The sequence below is a fragment of the Heterocephalus glaber genome, unplaced genomic scaffold (assembly GCF_053883595.1).
Source record: "Heterocephalus glaber isolate CG9 unplaced genomic scaffold, H.glaber_assembly_v1.0 deba00001497, whole genome shotgun sequence".
Taxonomy (NCBI): Eukaryota; Metazoa; Chordata; class Mammalia; order Rodentia; family Bathyergidae; genus Heterocephalus; species Heterocephalus glaber.
The window spans coordinates 30,837,550-30,856,101 of record NW_028258320.1 but is presented as its reverse complement, the minus strand read 5'-3'; the positions used below and the strand labels follow the sequence as shown (position 1 = coordinate 30,856,101).

General features: G+C 35.6%; 1 protein-coding gene across 1 annotated transcript; it reads right to left on the bottom strand.

Moving 5' to 3' along the window:
- Positions 1-1,064: 1,064 nt before the first annotated feature.
- Positions 1,065-6,853, bottom strand: Zwint (ZW10 interacting kinetochore protein). The gene is made up of 8 exons (XM_004858309.4): positions 6,699-6,853; positions 5,788-5,878; positions 5,500-5,623; positions 5,168-5,334; positions 4,977-5,033; positions 4,667-4,809; positions 4,478-4,588; positions 1,065-1,329 (listed from the first exon to the last, which is right to left on the bottom strand). The coding sequence occupies exons 1-7, from the start codon at positions 6,851-6,853 to the stop codon at positions 4,480-4,482; spliced, it is 846 nt and encodes a 281-aa protein (XP_004858366.2). The 3' UTR covers positions 1,065-1,329; positions 4,478-4,479.
- Positions 6,854-18,552: the final 11,699 nt, after the last annotated feature.

The following is an 18,552-nucleotide window of genomic DNA, read 5'->3' as shown; positions in this document are numbered from 1 at the left end:
ATATGCTATAATTGATAAAACATACTCTCTACAAAAGTTAATATCACACTCCATTTCTAATTATTTTCTGGATCTAGGCTCTTCTATATGGAGTTAAGATATCACCTCACTATTTCTGTAGATTATTTTATTGATTTTAACATCTTCAGAGGTAAAGATAATTTGGATGTCTATCAATTAGTGGTGGCTAAATGGGCTCATGTATGTGGGGAGTCTTTCACTTAAGTCATTGAGATGATTTAGGGATGTATGTTATAGAGAGTGGTAATGTGTTTACACAGAATTTAGATTATAGATACCAACACCAATCAGAATTGGGCACAATGTATTGCAGCAACCTTTCATCTAAGCTCAAATTATAAAACCCTGACAGATACTCAATGGTACTTGTGATCAAAGGACACACAAAGGATATTTCACTTGATTATACTACAAGTAGTTAGCTTGCTTCCCTAAGGACTTCAGTCTGTTAGTACATGAACTTCAAGTGCATGTTTGAAGAGCCATGTCATGCAAGGAAACTTGATCTTCAAAGAACCTCGGTTACCTGCAAAGGACTCTTCTTATGCCAGATATACTAAAGATATCATAGGGTAAATGAGTAAAGGAGAATTAGCAAGCACACTTTTTGCTGTTTTCTCATATGAGGCTAATTCAACAAAAATAATCACTAAAGAAAGGAGAAACCAATGATCAACATAGTATAAAAATATTAGCAATTAGGTTTTTATTTAATAGTACAGGAAGAGTTAAATGAATGAGGTATTGGGCCAATCCAAGAGGAATATTATTCTTCTATAAAATGGTTCAAGGAGTTATGGAAATTACAAATTTCTAAGAATTAAAGGACTAAAGATTAAAATAGGAAACTTTATGGAAACTTGGAAAATTTGTGACAAGGAGATGCTTTAACCAGATTTGTAACCAAGCATATGTACTTCTGTAAAAGACAATAATGTATATGTTTAAATTTTCCATTTGCTTATATAAAATTATATATAAAAATTCATATAACTAGCCATGTAGAAAATATTATATACTTTAAAAAACATTGAATAAACGAGTTCATGTTCTCACAAAATTTTAATACTGTCACATTAAGAAAATGATCCAAAACACAAATATCTCTTAAATTATAAGACAACATTGAATATGAAAGCTGCTTCTCAAACATTTAAAAGTGAATCAGGCTGTCCTTTGGCTTCTTTATAAACAAACAGGAAACTCGAGTAAAAATACAGCAAATTGTTGATAGCAATCAGTATCACAACAAAGCCAGATGAGATTTCTGTAGCTTCCAGGTGTCTTCATAACAGAAATAAATGACTCCTTAAAAAATAAAGCAAAAGAAATTAGGGAGAAGACAAATGACTTCACAGTTTAGACTATGTATTTGCTATTCTACATGCCTAGTTAGAAAAACTCAAACACATTATCTAAGTTTTTAACATAATTTTACAAAGTGATATTGAAGATCATATTGCTAACAGAAAATAATATTTTAGTATACTATAATATATATACACACACACATATATACATATATTTACGGTTATATTTCTGTAATACATTTTCTATTTCTTTCCTTATTTTTTTTCTCATTTTGAAAACAGCATACTGCAAGAATGACATTACAGTTACCGTTAAAGCAGTTTTCAAGCTTGAAACAGTTTATCTTTCCCCAGCAATCTATTATCTTGAGGGAGTAACCAGATGAAACAACCAGAGATAATGCTATACTTCAGTAAAGTATCTAAGTTTATTCTATTATTTTTAGAGTATGTGCTCAAGGTAATCTAGATCTTATATGAATAAAGACTATGGAGAGGCCTATCTTCCCCAAGAGAAGTATTTTCCCTCAAATACACACAGAAAGCATAAGTTATTATTTAGTGATTACTTATAAAGTATATTTTAACTCTAATCTTTATATATTGTAAAGGTACAGGAAGTTTAAGTTTTTTAATAACTTTTTTAACGGTTATGAATTCAATTTTAACAACAGTAGAAGGTATACCCTTCAAAAATGACAGTTTAAGGACTTCAAAACAAACTTAAAAGACATTGATTCCAGAATTGATGCCTAGGTTCTTCAGAGTTTCAAGAACAAAGTGTTTCAGTGAAGCCTGTTTGTTAATTAATGGATTACAAATCAAATCACCAAGTTTCTCAGAACCCAATATTCTAAGTATCAAAAGGGTAATTTAAAGACTGAGCTGGGAATAATAATAAATGAAATCAATGTATTTAATTTCACACTCCACTAGTGTTTCAAAACTTTTGAGTAAAGACATACACAAAGAGGCTTAAAGAGGAAACATAAACATTTTAATACAAATTACATTCATTCCGTAAGAAAAGTATGAAACTAAGAAAAGCTCTAAAATGGGAAAAAAATAAACATTGTGTGAAACTAGGCAGCTGTTCTATTTTCAAAGTTAACAGACCTTCTCAGGTGTGATGACTGTTAATAATACATATGTTACAGATACACGTTTTATTCCCTTTTAGGAGAATTAAGATCTGAAAATAATAATACCTCAATAATACATATAACTTCTTTTTACATACATATGTTCTAGTGACAAGGGAGGAAGAGGAATTTATTTTTAAGGACAGACAAGACCTTCATTGATCACTACTGCTACAAAAAGTGTAAGTTTACTACTGTAAGAAATGAAGTAGAAAATATATTTTATTAGAAAGAATACTAATAGGCAGAGTAGATTAGAAGTCTTAGTTCTATAACTTTTAAAGGTGCACAGATAAATGAGAGGGATTAGCTTTGCTGTAAGTACATAGGATGGTAACAATATAAGGGGTGATCCAAAAAATACGCTTGTTGAAATTTTTAAAATGTGTTACAGTAAAAGATATATTGCCATTACTTCCCCCTCAAAATACTCCTTTTCCCTTTGAATGGTTTTATCTCATCAATTCTTGCCACTTTCTAAAGCAATTCTAGTTCTCTCATGAGTGTCCTTACTATGTATGATCAAAAATATGGTGAATACTGCTGCGAGTGCCACCCAAGGCTGGCTTGTGTAAACATTAAGGTATGTCCTCATTCACCTTATTCACTGGATCTGACACAATCTATGAGATATACAGAAAAATATTACACACAACCGTAAAATATACATTGCCTCAGAGCCATGTAAAAAAGGTAAAGAGCACATAAAGGCTGTAATTGCTTCCCTTGTTGAACTCCTAAATTTTTATTACATAGAGAACATTCTCTAACCAAATTAAACTCAGAAAGAGTATCTTCCCACAAACATACAGCAGAAAACTTTAAAATTGTTTTTTAAAAGAAACTCATGAATCAAAGAAGTATAACACATAATAGAAAATGCCATGAATCGAATGATTGTGAAAATACTTAGAGGAAGTCAAGAAATGTATAACCTTAAGCGTTTGAGAAAACAAAGGTCCAAATATAAGAGATTATCTTATAAAAATCAGAATGAACAAAAATAGTACTTTCCCACTCATAATTAGAAGGGAAGAAATGATCAAGATATCACTAGAAATCAATGAAACAACATATGACAGTGGATCATAAAAAGCAATCTTTGAATCTAAAATGAATAAACACCTGAAAAGAGTGATCAAGTAAAGTATTAGATAGATATTACAAAAGATATCAGGTATATATCATTAGGTCAATTTAAAACAGGATTAGATACACTTGCTAGTGCAGTTCTTCCAGTTCTGCACAAAGCAAATACTCAACAAACATTTGGATCAGCGAGTACAATTATCTTCTTACATGCATTTTACTAAAACTAAGCTCAGTATGTTTGCTGCATATGGATTTGGCAAAGCAATTCCTGAGACCCCAGGCAATCTTCATGGTTTTCAATGACATTAGTTCCAGCTCCTGACATGTTACGGGCCTTTGTGTGTCTTTAATCTTTTCCAGCAACATATGAAGATGAACAAACAAGTAGCAGAGAACCAGGGCTTTTAATTGAGACTCTAGAGACTCCCCCAACCTGGTCAAGGTCAGAAATTGGACTGCACTCCAGAGTTCACAATCCTTTCTGCTGGGAAAGAGAGGGGTGAGCCTTAGTGCACCTGGCATGTGCACGAGGCACTAAGATTCATCCGTAATACAAGGGCTTTCCTCCTTCCCACTCCCAACCCCTCAATGGGCAGAGGAGCTCAGATGCAGAGAGGAGTAGACCAGAGGTCTTCCCTACTTCCAACACCTGTATTTTAGGGACAACAAAGCCTGGGTTGAGATCTGACCTGCTCTAGGATTCTTCTTGTCCGGGATATTTTCCCTCCAGGAAACCATGGCATTTATGCCTATCACAAGTTGTGGATCTTTGGCCTTGGAGAACAACAGCGTGAAAGTGGGTGAGGTCAAATTCCCCACTTCTCTCTCCACCTGCCTGCTTGTCTACTGCATGTCTCATTCAGTCTCTCTCCATGGTTTACTCAGTGCTCTGGGTCAGCTGTTGGGGCTTACCCTTAGGGGGATCCAGGTAAAGAGGCAGCTCCTGGGGTAACATGGCACTCAGCCTCAGGGAGCAGCTGCTTCCCCTGCAGGGTATACAGCAGCTGAAGGAAGTTCTGGTGCCTGGAAAGAGGAAGGAAATGTGAAGGGAGGGAATCTCAGGTAGACAGCCTGAGTCTTAAGCTATGCTCTCAGCCTCACCTTTGCAATTTATCTTGCTCCTGTACTGCCTGCTGTTTCAGAGTTTCAAGTTTTTGATACAGCCGCTGAAGCTCCTGCTGAGTTCCAGTCTGACGCTCCCTTATCTCTGCAGAAACCTTTGCCAGACTCTGCAGATGCTTTTCCTATAGAGTAAGAGTGCAGGTGGGATTCATCAAATGCTGACATCTTAAAGCCACTCTCCCCCAACTCCTTCAAGTTAGACCTTGCTGGGGATTCAGATTCACTGATGGAAAGGGGTACCTGATCAAATCAAGTAGGAACAGAGGTCTAGAGAAAAGGAAAGACCCACCTGTTGTAGCTGCCACTGCTTTTGGGCTACTTTGAATTTCTCCATGGCCACCTGTTTCTGCAGTTAGCAGGGGAGAGGGACAGGGAGAAAGTTAGTTTATTTTTCCATTTTATTTTTTTGAGATAGCAAGGTGGTCTAACCCAGCCTACCTATCTTTTCCTTTTTCCCTCTCTCAAGTTTCCTAGGTGTACCTTGGCCTGGAGCTGCTCAATGGCCTCCTGGAGCTGCACATGCTTCCTTTGGGCCTCTTCCACTTGGGGTAGGGCCTCAGTCAGGGCACTTCTTATAGCCTCCACATGTTCCTGGTAAGTGGCCTTAAGCTCTTTCCATTGCTCCTTGGCTGCAATTGCCTTTTGCCCTAAAATGAAGCATGAGAAATGAAAGCATGAGTGAGGTTGCCCTGCAGCTGTCTCCCTGAAACACTAGGCCTCAGTCTTCCCAACAGTCACACAGAAGACCTAACTCACATCCTCCTTCCTTGCCCATTTAGGCCAGCCCCATTCTCAATCCCCTGCCCACTCACGGCTTGTGTCTTCAGAAGCCAAGGGGTCCAGTCCCTGGGCAGTTTCCTCTTGAGCCAGGAAATTCTGTAAAAAGTCTACTACTTGAAGCTGGCTGCAGAGTAGCTTGTCTTTCTTCCGAGAGTTCTATTCAAAGGAAAGGAAGAGACAGGGATATTCTTACCTCCTTGTACTACTGGCCAGTAAGATTGCCTTTTACTTTGTTCTTCATTACTGTTGTCTTCCATCTCCAGAAGAGATCCCAAGACCACCCCTCACTTTTGAAGAGCCAGCTCCCATCTGGTACATACCCTAACAAATTCAGCCAGGATCTCAGCTGGCAGTTCTACTTCTTCCTGTAGGCCTATAGGTTCTACAACATTTGCCACCTCAGCCAGGACCCTGGAGGGGCAAGGAAACAAAGGAGACTGGAGATTTCTGGGAGGTACATTCACAAAAGATGAGTGTATCAATGCTAAGAGTATCACCCTGAGCAAACCTACACAAAGGCCTGAGAAGCTTACAACCTGGGACTCAGACTAGTTTGTGCATGTGACATACGGTCATTAAACAGCACGAGGAAAATCAGCTGAGAAGGAATAATGAAAGGGCTTTGATTTTAACAGGGAATGTCTCACTGAATAAACTATAAATCAAGATCTGAAAGCAGGCAGGGAGATGTTCTTGGCAAGAGAAAAATAAGGGCAAAACACTGTTGAACCCTGGAAGCCTTCCTGGCAGGAAGCACTAGTCTTTGGGCAGGGTCTTAAAATACCTAAGGAAGGCAGAGGGCAGAATGCCTTGGTCTTGGGTCTCCAGGTTTTTCCTTGTTAGAGACCAGAGCAATCTACAACGGGGCAAGTATGGGAATAACATACTCCACTTGAAAAGGTTTTGTAGAGAGAGAACAGACTGAAATTTCAAAAGGCCCTTCTACGATGTCTCCTGGGAGTGGAAGGAGGATGGCGTGGTGATGTGGACCGACAGGGAGGGAACGGTCCCCTTCCAGGACACACGTCTAGAGAGAGTGCCGTGACTGGGAGGTGGTGAGGACTAGTCCCTAGGAGGCTACTCCGGGAGCGAGACAAGAGTCACCTGAGAAACAAAGACTGCGGTCAGAAGCCATTCACGATGGGGTCGAAAGCACAACAATTACACGTTGGGGAACTGCAAAAGCCGCCCGCGGCCGGCTCCCAGCTGCCAAATGGTCGCGAACACTTACCGTCGGGCTACAGCCTCAACTTCGGTCTCTGCTGCCTCCATCTCGGCGCCGCACTCGGGTACTTTCGGTTTTGGATTCACCCTAGCCTTCGCGCCAGGGCAGCCGATTGGCTGCTGGTTCGGTGGGCGGGAATTAAGAACACTCTGCACTCTCATTTGTGGTTACAGATTCACCTTCCGCGCTTTGACACAGGCGCAATTGGAGGAGGGTGTGGCGGGCGCACATTGATTTTGCGCGACAACTCCAAGGCGGTGCTGTGAACCCGAAGCGAGACGTGACCTTTGTGCGGCTCAGGCGGCTGCTGGTTTTTTCTCATTACCTGAGTAAAAAGGAAAAGAGGGCTCTGAGTTCTAATTTCAGAGGAAATAGCATTCACACTTCATTTACAATATTTACTACTACCGCAGTAGAAAGTAAGCCGCGGCTTTCAGGGTGGGAAAGAATACTGATCTTGGAAATATAAGAGGCACATTGGTGTTGAAGATTTTTAAAAGATGCTATCTAGGGAGAGAGAACCCAAGCAGAGCCCAACGTAATATCTCGGGTGACAGGATAAAGCTGGAATCCTGGGGCGGCAATGCTGAGCGTAGGGAAAGGAAACTGCTGATCAGAGAGAAAACTCGGAGTTCGGCAGGTTTTTATTTGTTTGGGGTTTTTTTGTTAATATTCAGCTAAGACCCTTAGCCTCATGTCTGAGAAAATTTCCCAAAACAGAAACTTAATCCCTGGGCATTGGGTATAGTACTCTGAGGAGTCTTGCAGTGGTACTGACAATAATTAGCCCTGGACTGATTGATGACTGTTTTAGGGTCACCTAACATCTTTAAAACAAGATTCTCCCCCACAAAAAAATTAAATTAAAGAAATAGAAAAACAAGACCCAAAAGGATCAAACTTAACAAGTCACTTGTGACAGACCAAATTCATGGAGAGAAAAAAATCACGACTAAAAACACAATTTTCGGTGGCTTTCAATTAAATACAAAGGTTGCTTAAATGAAAAAACTCAGAAAAATGAGTTGCTGATGAGAACTGAAATAAATATTAGAATCTACAGACAAGGACATTAAAACAGTTGTTATAACTATATTCCACAGGTTGAAAAAGATAAGCAGCAATATAATGAGAAAGATCATGGGTGGTTATAAGGATAAGGAGAAAGGGGCCACTCCTATTGTCAGTGGGATCTGTAAAATGGTATACATCAACTTTGGAAAACAATTTGGCAGTTTTTCAAATGTTATAGAGTTACCATGTTAAACACAATTTCATTCCTAGGTGTATATCCAAAACCAATGAAAACATAACATCAGGTGTCCATGGCACCATTATTCAGGAGATCTAAAAGCAGAACAAACCCACCACAAGCTGGTTAACTAAAAAGTGTACATTCCTTCAATGGAGTACTATTCAGCAATAACAAAGAAAGGGATACTAATATAAAATAGGGATAAACACTGAAACTATTTCACTAAGTGAAAGAAACCAGACACAAAAGAACACATAACTATATGAAATTTCTACAATGGGCAAATTTGTAGAAACATTATTAATTTACTGCTATTATTATATAATTCATTAAACTATCACTAGTCAAAGGCAGGAGGAGGAGGTTGGGAAAGACACTGGTAGAATATGAAGAGAGACTATGAATGGATGTGGGTTTTCTTTTAAAGAGTATAAAGTAAAATGTTCTAAAATGAAGTTGTGGAGAAAATAGAATAATTTTATACAAAAACAATTTTATGCTTTTAACGTGTCAAAAAAAGCTCTTAAAAATTATCAGAGTTGTAAAACATTAAGATTTAAATTTTTAGTGATGAAAACTACAATGTCATAGATGAAATTAGATGACATTAAAAGCAGATTAAGAATTGTAGCATAAGATAATGAAATTGAAAGGAGAGACCTAGAAAATATCCTAAACAGGTCACAGAATATTAAAAAAAAAAAGATCAAGACAACAGTAAATTTTGAGAAAACTTCTAACAGTTTTATAGAGTTGTAAATTGGGTTCCTAAATGACGTGCAATGGGAGAAAAACAAAATAAATAGTAATCACCAAAATATTGAAATTTGATGAAAATTATAAATTCACAAATCTAAGAATTTCCACTAGCAGAAGAAACACGAATGAAACTATATTAAATATATTATGGAATACAAAAATTACATAGGTCAAAATTACAAAGAAAAAAGTCTTAAAAGCATCTAGAGGAAAAGGACACACTACAGGAAAAGAATGATTACAGGAAATTTCTTCTTAGAAATAATGCAATAATAAGTCAGTGAAACAACATCTTTGAAGCACTGTTAAAAGAAGAAAGCAAGTTAATCTGAATTTCTATGTTCAGTTAACATCTTTCAGAAATGAAACTTGACACTTTTACTGAAAAAATTCAGATTCATGTTATAAGAAATATAAAAGAACCATTTCAAGAAGAAAAAATGACATTAGATTGGAATATGAATGTATGCAAAAGAAGGAAATGTTCCAGAAATATATATTTTTCTTAATATTTAAATCTTTATGAAAAAGAAAATGGACTATATAAATAAAATAATAATAATGTGATAGATTTTAATGGATGTGAAAAATAAAATATAGCAAAAGCCCCAGAGCTAGTATGTTACAAAGCTAATTCTGACACAATTATATCTGACACCAAACACTACGCTTTGTCTTATGTGTACATTAGAGTCAGACCTGAGAGAGTTTTAGTAATAAAACTCAGCCTTTGTTTTTTCATGTCATCAGCATCTTATTCTACTTGATGTCAATAAATCTTTGATTTGTTCTACTTACATACTATAGTACTGCTTCATCCAAGAAATTAGGTCTTATACTTTTTTCTGACACTTAAAAAAATTATTAATGAGGATTTCAGGTACTAGAACAGTTCAGAGAAGACATATCTTAGTACAAATAGATTGCTTACATACCCTTCTATCACAGTACTACAATCACCAGCATTTTTAACATTTCACATCATCAACCATATTTTCTATGCATGTTTTGTATGGTAGATGGAAGGGTTGTGGTGTGCATTTCAGAGATTCAAAGTCCAACTTTAGCTAAGCAAGGTGTATATCATCAGAGAAGATGAGTTGCCACCTGAAGATGCTTCTCATCACATTTCTTAGAGGACAACTCATAGAAATGGAAAAAACAAACCTCTAAAATAAGATAGGTCCAAATCCAATCTCAGTTTAGCTACCTAACCACATTTGTGATCTTAGATGTTGTACTTAGTGAAGAATTCAATTTTATAATTAAAGATAAAGATGAATATGCTTCCTCTCAAAAAATATAAAAGATAATTTTTGAAAAATGTTTCAACTAAATGACACATAGTGGACTTATTAACATTGTACTTTCTGTTTTCACCAACCCCTTTTGCAGTCATGTTTAAATAAATGCCGGCATATGAATAACTGCAGAAATGATTTCAGAATAATCTGTCATGCCTTTACTTATTAAAGGATTAAATGAATAAAACAAAGAATACCAGTCTGAACTAGGACTGGAAGTCCCATTTGACCCAGCTATTCCCCTGCTGGGTATCTTCCACAAAGAATTAAAAGAATCATACCACAGTGATATATGTGCACCCATGTTCATTGCAGCACAATTTGGAATAGCTAAAACTTGGAAACAGCCCAATTTCCCATCAACTGGAGACTGGATAAAGAAAATGTGTTTTTTTTGTTTTTTTTGGTTTTTTTTTTAATAAAATGGAGCACTACTCAGCCATAAACAATGAGAAACTAGAAACATTCATAGCTAAATGGATGTACATTGAGGCGATTGTAAATACCAAATATTTTCTCTAGTGTGAGAAACTGAAAGTGTAAATAAGGACTAAAAGGTATAATAGATAATGTGAAGAAAAGGGGCAAAGGGGAAGGGGAAGAGGGAGGCGTAGGGGAAAGGAAGGAAGGGAATGGAATTAATATGAGAAAATGAAAAAATTGAAACAAAGTTTGTAAATAGGGAAGGATGGAGGGGTTGAAGGGAGGGCAGGGGGATGGGGAAAAAATAAGAACCAAGAGAAATTATGTAAAGGTGCAAATTTCCAATGATTAATGTCATTATGTTGTATACCTAAAATGTACCAATAAAATTAATTTTTAAAAATCTTAAAAAAAAACAAAGAATACACTTCTTTTTTCAGTAAACCTGTCTCTTCCAACTGCATTAATGTTTAGTATCATGTGTAATCTTTACTTTTCAGAGTTCCCTGTCATTCATCAATGTCAACGTGATCAATAAACTTCAAATTCTAATTTTTTTTTCAGCAAAACAATAAATACCACACCAGATGCTTAACTTTTAGCACAGAAAGCTATTACTGCTCTTCCATGAACTATGATTCAGAGAGTCAATGTTAGCATGATGTAGCTACATCTGTGCTTTGCTGGAATTTTCACATCAAGATATTATGTTTTGTTTTAAGACGGAATGTCATGTTTAGCATCTAAATTGCAGATAATAAGGCAATTCTTGCCTTGGCTTGCTAGTTCCAGATGGATAGATTCTGACTTGCATTGCATACTGTTCAATTCTCTATTTAGTTTTTCATTCCTTTAACAATGCTCAGCATCCATGCAATTTGGACACGGACCATCTGAACTAAATTGCAAAGCCCTCATGAGAAAGGATGCCTCACTAGAGGCAAATGCCCATGAAGACGTACTGAATCTTTTCTAATCACAATCTCACCCTCCAGCATATTACTCTTTGTTTTCTGATAGTAATGAGCCAAAACACCATGATGAAAGCCTGTAAGCAAATGGGATTATTTTTAAGACTTAAGCTAATTTTTATGTATCTGTTACACTTATAATCATGTTTAAGTTGTTCTTATTGCTTCAGTCTAACTTTCCAGGGACATTATTTTACATATATACGTCTTTCCCTTTCATTGCAGTAAGAATTATATGTTGCTCTTCATAGTTCAAACATTAAGTTGTAAGCATTAAGTTAATTAGATTTTACCCATTCAGTAGCCATCAAGTTTCACTCACAATGTGTATTCCATGGATGTCACAACTGGGTGTTTTGGAAAAGAACAAAAACATAACATAGGGCATCTCCCTCTGAGTTTATTCCTACCCATATGCTTTGTAATATTGCAATATTGCTCTAAAAGTCATCAATCCTTTCGGAAATAATGGTTATGTGAAACATAAATTATGAGTGATCACGTAAGTTAATTATTCCATTAAACAAATGCATTAAAAATTAAAAAGGCAGTTATTTGTGGGCCTTTCTGCTTTATATGTGTCCTTATATTACCCTAAATGTTGTATGTCCAACTCCAATGTGATGTGGACAGTTTCAAGGTAAAACTAAAAAAAATGGTGAGTATAAAATTGATTGCATTATTTCACTGTCAGCAAGTAACATGTTATTGTGAAATTAGTGATATACTACTACTTTTGTAAATTCTTTTGCGAGTTTTAAATATCTACAAATTAAATTTTTATTAAGATGTGTAAAGATACTTATTTCCCATATTAAAATTTTAAATCAAAGTTACATCAAAAAATCTCTTATTGAAATTTGTCTATGTTGTTCCATTATTTTAATTACATTATGTTGGGTTGCTAGTAAGATTAAGCATCACTCCTTAATTCTACTAATGATTTGTATTTTTCTAAGAGCCAATTACAATATCTATCTGAATATATGCCTTCTTGAGGGAACAGTCTAAGCATGTTACTTTAGAGACTATTAAGAGAATCTGAAGGACATAGTGCAACCTCTGCAAAATGCCTCATCAAAACTTTCGGAATTTTAAAAATGTGATTTGGTTTTCTTTTTTTCTTTTTTTTTTGGTACTGGGTATTAAACTCAGGACCTTGCACTTGCCAGGCAGGTTTGGCACCACTGAGCTACATCCCAGCCCAGTTTTCTACTATTAAATTACAAGTGTTCTTCATGTATACTGAACAGAAGACCCTTGTCACATGTATGTTCTGCAACAATTTCTCTTGATCTGTCTCTAATATTTTTATATTCTTAATCCAACCTTCCAAAGAACAAAATTTAAAAAACAGCTGCTTTTCAATATATTATAAAGTTTTATTTGATGATTTTTAGCTTTATATATCTCATCCTGGAAATATTCCCTAAATGAAGGATACAAAGATTTTTCTCAAATATTTTTACTCAAAAGTTTGTGCTTTCCTCTCCTAAATTTATAACTGTGATCTATTTCACATACACTTTTGAGTGTAGTGTGAGGTAAAGGTTGAAGTTCATATTGCTTTTAATACTATTACCTAATTTTGCAGCACTATTTGTTAAAATTTTGATCTTTTTCAAGTCCTTTGGCATTTTAGACAAAATTAAAAATGACTGTATATGAGTCTATTTTTGAACTTTCAATTCTGTTTTGTCTAGATGTTGAGGTTTATACCAATATTACAGTCTTAATTACTGTAGTTTTATATTAATATTTATGAGTTGGTATATAACCTTGAAACTTTTATTTTCAAAATGTGAATGGCTAATTTTGGTCCTTCACATTTCCATTTAAATTTTGTAATTGAATTATCACTTTCTACCACAGACTTTCTCAAATTAGGACTTGGGTTGCATTAAATCTATCAAGAAAGTTCTAAACATGATTATTATTTGAAACTTTGAGTTCCTGAAAATAACCCTCCAATTAAAAATGTTCTCTTTGACATTTTACAATTTGTTATAGCAGTTCTAGTCATTAATATGTCGATTTCTTTCTTAGTTTGTTTTAATAATTCATTTCCTTCGAGGATTTCCTCTATTTCTTACAGACTGTCAAAATTATTACCATGGAGTTTTTTTTTGTAATTTAAAAATGATCATCTTTTCATACTTGTTGGATCTGTGCTGATGTCTATTTTTTTCCTGGTAATTAATCTCTGTCTCTCTCTTTATCTTTCTTCCTCATTCTCTCCCTATATTTCTGTCACATAATTAGTTAGCATTTTGTTTTTGTTTTTGTTTTATCTGGTACTGGGGATCAAACTCAGGACCTTGCACTTGGGAGGCAGGTGCTGCACCACTTGAGCTAAATTCAGGGCTCCAATTAGTTAGAGTTTTATAAATTTGTCAATATTTTTCATAAAAAATTTAGCCTCATTGTTTTATTTCCTACAGATATTTTTCTCTCAATATCACCAGTTTTTTCTTTAATTTTAATTTATTCTCCTTCTTTCTCCTTCTCCTCCTTCCCCTCCTTCTCCTTCTTCTTCATTTATTATTATTATTTTAATCAACACATTTCCTGGATTGTTTTGTAAATGTAAAATAAAACTCCTTGGCTAGTGATATTGTTCAATCTACTACATTTTTAAATAATTCTCTGTCATATCAACTTATCAGCTGTTTAAAGTAGAATGAAGCCCCCAACTATATTCTATATTTGTGGATTTTTCTATTTCTTCCATCTGCTCTATCAGTTTTTTCCTCTTTTCGTACTTTGAAATCCTTTTAATTTTTGGTGCATATACATTTAGCATTGCTATACCTTCTTAATAAATGGATTATTTTATTATAGTGTAATGTCCATCTTTGTTGCTGGTCATTTTCATTACTCCTGGTCTACTTTTACAACAATAATGTAGGCACAGTTGTAATTTTTATTAATGTATGCAGGATGTTTTAATAATAGTATTTAATGTCAATTTTTAATTTTCAGCTACATAATTTAATTTAATTTATATAAGTTCTATTTCTTTTCAGAAATTTTCTACATTCACATTTCAAGAGAATTTGCACAATTTCTAAAGCATTTTAGTAACACTTTAAAATCTTGATCAGAAAACTACAGTATCCAATTTATTTCCATATTGGCATTTGTTGAGTGATTTTTCTCATTCAATTGTGGTTTTCCTAATTCTTGGTTTAGTCATTTTTATTGTATTCTAGACATTTCAAATTATGGTTAAACAATTTTTTCCAATCTGTGTCTTTTATTTTAACAATTACTTACTCTGTGAAGTATAATGCATGAGTTCTAATGTACCTCTGTGAAATTTACTTCTCACAAAGTTTAGTTTCTGAACACTTGCAATGTTAATCTGGTTTCGGTTTTGGTTAGGAGTGGAACTCCAGCTCAGTCCAAGTTGGTGCCATCTGTGAGGGTCATGGGGTAATCTTTTGATGTGAGGGAAGAAACCATAGGTCTTTAGTCTCATAGGCCACTTAGTAGAAGGCAGGGAGCAGGGAAACACAAGGATTTATTACTTTTGCAGCTGTGTGCTGATTAAACCACTCTTCAGGCTGTGGTTCTATGGTTCGGGGGATAGAATAGCAAGTGCTTTGTTTTTGCACCTTATGGGAAATCGCTTTGCTCATCTGATTTGAATTATGGAACAACACCCCAGAGGAATGAGAATTTACTGTTGCCATTGTTTTTAGTACAACCATCAAGAGGATGCTTTTTTAAAGTGCTTTTACTGGTGATCTTTTACCTTCTCAGGTCTTTGGCCTGAAGGGAGGATTTTTTTTTTTCTTTGTTTGTATTTGTTTTTTCTTTTTCTTTGATTGTATATCTATTGGTTATTCTCTCTTGCAGGTTTCCTCAGCACCTGGGATGCATGAAGGATGAAAAGGAAACCCAAGGAACTCACCACATCATATTTTCTCAAGTCCTATATTCGGTAGCCTATCTGTCTTTGTTTCAGCTTGCAGAGTTCTTGTATTGTTATTTGTTAAATAATTTCCAGATTTTAAAATTGCACACATTTCTGAAACCTAATCTGTTAATATTACACCTGTGGTTATAACATTTGTAAGTCTGACTCACAGTGGGTACACTAGGTCCCACAACTCATCCTATAGTCATTTTCCCAGTTTCAGAAAGCATAAATGCAATAGATATAATCACTACTTTGCAGAGTCCCCACATTGTTTCCTTAAGCTATGGTGAGAGAAGTAGGATGGTGGTAAAGGCCAAAGAGAAGCCACTTGAGTTGCACTTAACCAGAAAAGTACTAAATTGAATACAGTATTAGATGCCTGGAGGGAACTGCAGAAATTAATGACACCATCAAGGACATGAAAGGTGGAGGGGTGGTGATTCCCACCACTTTCCCATTTAACTCCCTATCTGACCTGAGGAGATCTCAGATGGATTTTGGGAAATGGTGGTGGATTAACATAAGCTTAATCAATTGGTGGCTCCAATTACAGGTGGTATACTAAATGTGGTTTTCTTGCTTAAACAGATTAACGTATCAGTTTGTACCTGCTATGCAGCTAGTGATTTCGCAAATGCATTTTTCTCTATACCTATCCATAAGTTCTACCAGATGAAATTTGTGTTCAACTGGAAAGGCCAACTTTAATATCCTACCACAACGGCATATCAATTCTCCAACACTGTGTCATTACTTAGTTCACAAAGATCTTCATTGTCTTTCTCTCCCACAGGATATCATACTGGTCCATTATATTGATGACACCATACTGATTGAGCAAAATGAGCAAGAGAAAGCAACCACTCTGGACATGTTGGCAAAGCATTTCTATATCAGAGAATGAGAAATAAATCCAACTAAATTTCAAGGGTCTTCTAGTGAAATTTCTAGGAACTCAGTAATGTAGGGAAAGGAGAGATATTCCTTCTAAGGTGAAGTATAAGTTGTTTCATTGGTGAAAATATGAACTAGTACAACTATTGTGAAAAAAACTGTTGAAATTTCTCAGAAAACTAAAAATTCAAATTCCATTCAACCCAACTGCTCCCATTCTTGGTATTTCCTCAAATTAAAGACATGATATTACAGTGATCTATGCATAGCCATGTTCACAATAGCAGAACTCATAATAGCAAATCTTGGAAACAGCCTATATGTCCATCAACAGATGAATGGATAAAGACAATGTGGCATAGACCAGAGGACCCCCTTCCATCTGTGAGTGCGTGCAGATCCTGGTAAGTGTCTGTGTGTCCCAGATGGGTGCAGCTGCAGGTGAGTCCCTCCCAAGCCCAGAGGCTCCTGCTCCTCCTCTACTTCTTTGTCTGAGAAATGTCTGTTCATTTCAGATGCCCATTTTTGGATTGGGTCTTTAAATTTGGGAGGTCTGATTTTTTAAAGTTCTTTGTAGAATTTAGACAGACTTTTCTCCGAGGAGCAGCAGGTGAAAATATTTTTCCCACATTGTGGGTTGTCTCTTCACCCTGTTAGTGGTTTCTCTTGCTGTGCAGAAGCTTTTCAATAAGAAGAGATTCAACTTGTTGATTGTTTGTGCTACTTCTCGGGCAACTGAGGTTTTGTTCATGAAATCTTTTCCGATACCATTGTCTTCAAGAGTTCTACCTAACCTCTGTTCCAGCTAGATCAGTGTTTCTGTTTTAATATTTAGATCTTTAATCCATTTTGATTTTTGTTTAGTGCATGGTGAGAGATAGAGATCTGGTTTTAATCATCGGCAAGTTGAAAACAAATTTTTCCAGCACCATTTATTAAAGAGGCTATCTTTCCTCCAGTTAGGGTATTTGGCTCCTTTGTCAAAGATGAGGTGGCTGAGTGTGTCTGGAGTTCTTTCTGTGTCTTCTAATCTGTTCCATTTGTCTGCAAGAATTTTTCTTTGCCAGTACCATGCTGTTTTTATCACAGTAGCTTTGTAGTACAGTTTCAAGTTGGGAATTGTGATATCCCCTACCTTGTCTTTATTTCTTAGTATGGCTTTTGCAATGGTCAGTTTCTTCTTGTTCCAAATGAATTTTTGGATTGTTTTCTCCAAGTCTGTGAAGTATGCTGCTGGGATTGCAATTGGGATTACATTGAATTTCTATAGCAGTTTTGGAAGTATGGCCATTTTCACTATGTTGATTCTTCCTACCCAGGAGCAAGGGATATCTTTCCATTTTCTGATATCCTCTTCAATCTCTTTTTTCAGAGTGCTATAATTTTCAGAGTAGAGGCCTTTGACTTGTTTTGTCAGGTTGATTCCTAGGTATTTCAATTTTTTTGATGCTATTGTGAAAAGAATTGATTGCCCCATTTCTCTCTCAGTGAGTCTTTTTTTGTGTGTGTACAGAAAAGCTATTGATTTTTGTGTGTTGACCTTGTATCCAGCAACTTTACTGAATTTGGTTATTAAGGTGGAGTTCTTGAGGTCCTTTATAGAGAGTATCATGTCATCTGCAAATAATGACAATTTGAATTCTTCATTTTCTATCTTTATTCCTTGTATTTCTTTCAATTGTCCAATTGCTGTGGCTAATGTTTTCCAAAATATATTGAACAGGAGTGGTGATAATGGACATCTTTGTCTTGTTCCTGACTTTAGTGTGAAGGATTTCAGTTTTTGACCATTTAGTATTATATTGGCTATTGGTTTTTCCTAGATGGGTTTTATTAGATTGAGGTAGAGACAATCTATTCCAATTTTTTTAGAGTTTTTATCATAATTGCATGTTGGATTTTGTCAAATGCTTTTTCTGCATCTATGGAGATAATCATATGGTTTTTGCCCTTGGCTCTATTAATGTAGTATATTACATTGATTGATTTGTGTATGTTGAACCATCCCTGCATCCCTAGAATGAATCCCACTTGGTCAGGTGTATGATCTTCTTGATGATCTTCTGCATTCTATTTGCCAGTACCTTATTAAAGATTTTTCCATCTATGTTCACTGGTGAGATTGCCCTATAGTTCTCTTTTTCGGGTGGCTCTTTCTCTGCTTTGGGAATCAAGGTGATGCTTGCTTCCAGGAATGAATTTGGGAATATTGGTTTCCTTTCAATTTCATTGAAGAATTTAACCAGCAGTGGCAGCAGTTCCTCTCTAAATGTCTTATAGAATTCAGCAGTGAAAACCCAGGCTTTTCTTACTTCATTAGTTTTTAATT

Coding starts and splice junctions, on each gene's coding strand:
- Zwint (XM_004858309.4), bottom strand. CDS start 6,853: ATGAGAGTGCAGAGTGTTCTTAATTCCCGCCCACCGAACCAGCAGCCA. Junction 5,879..6,698: donor GTTGAGGCTGTAGCCCGACG/GTAAGTGTTCGC, acceptor TTGCCCCTCCAG/GGTCCTGGCTGAGGTGGCAA. Junction 5,624..5,787: donor TCCTGGCTGAATTTGTTAGG/GTATGTACCAGA, acceptor TCCTTTGAATAG/AACTCTCGGAAGAAAGACAA.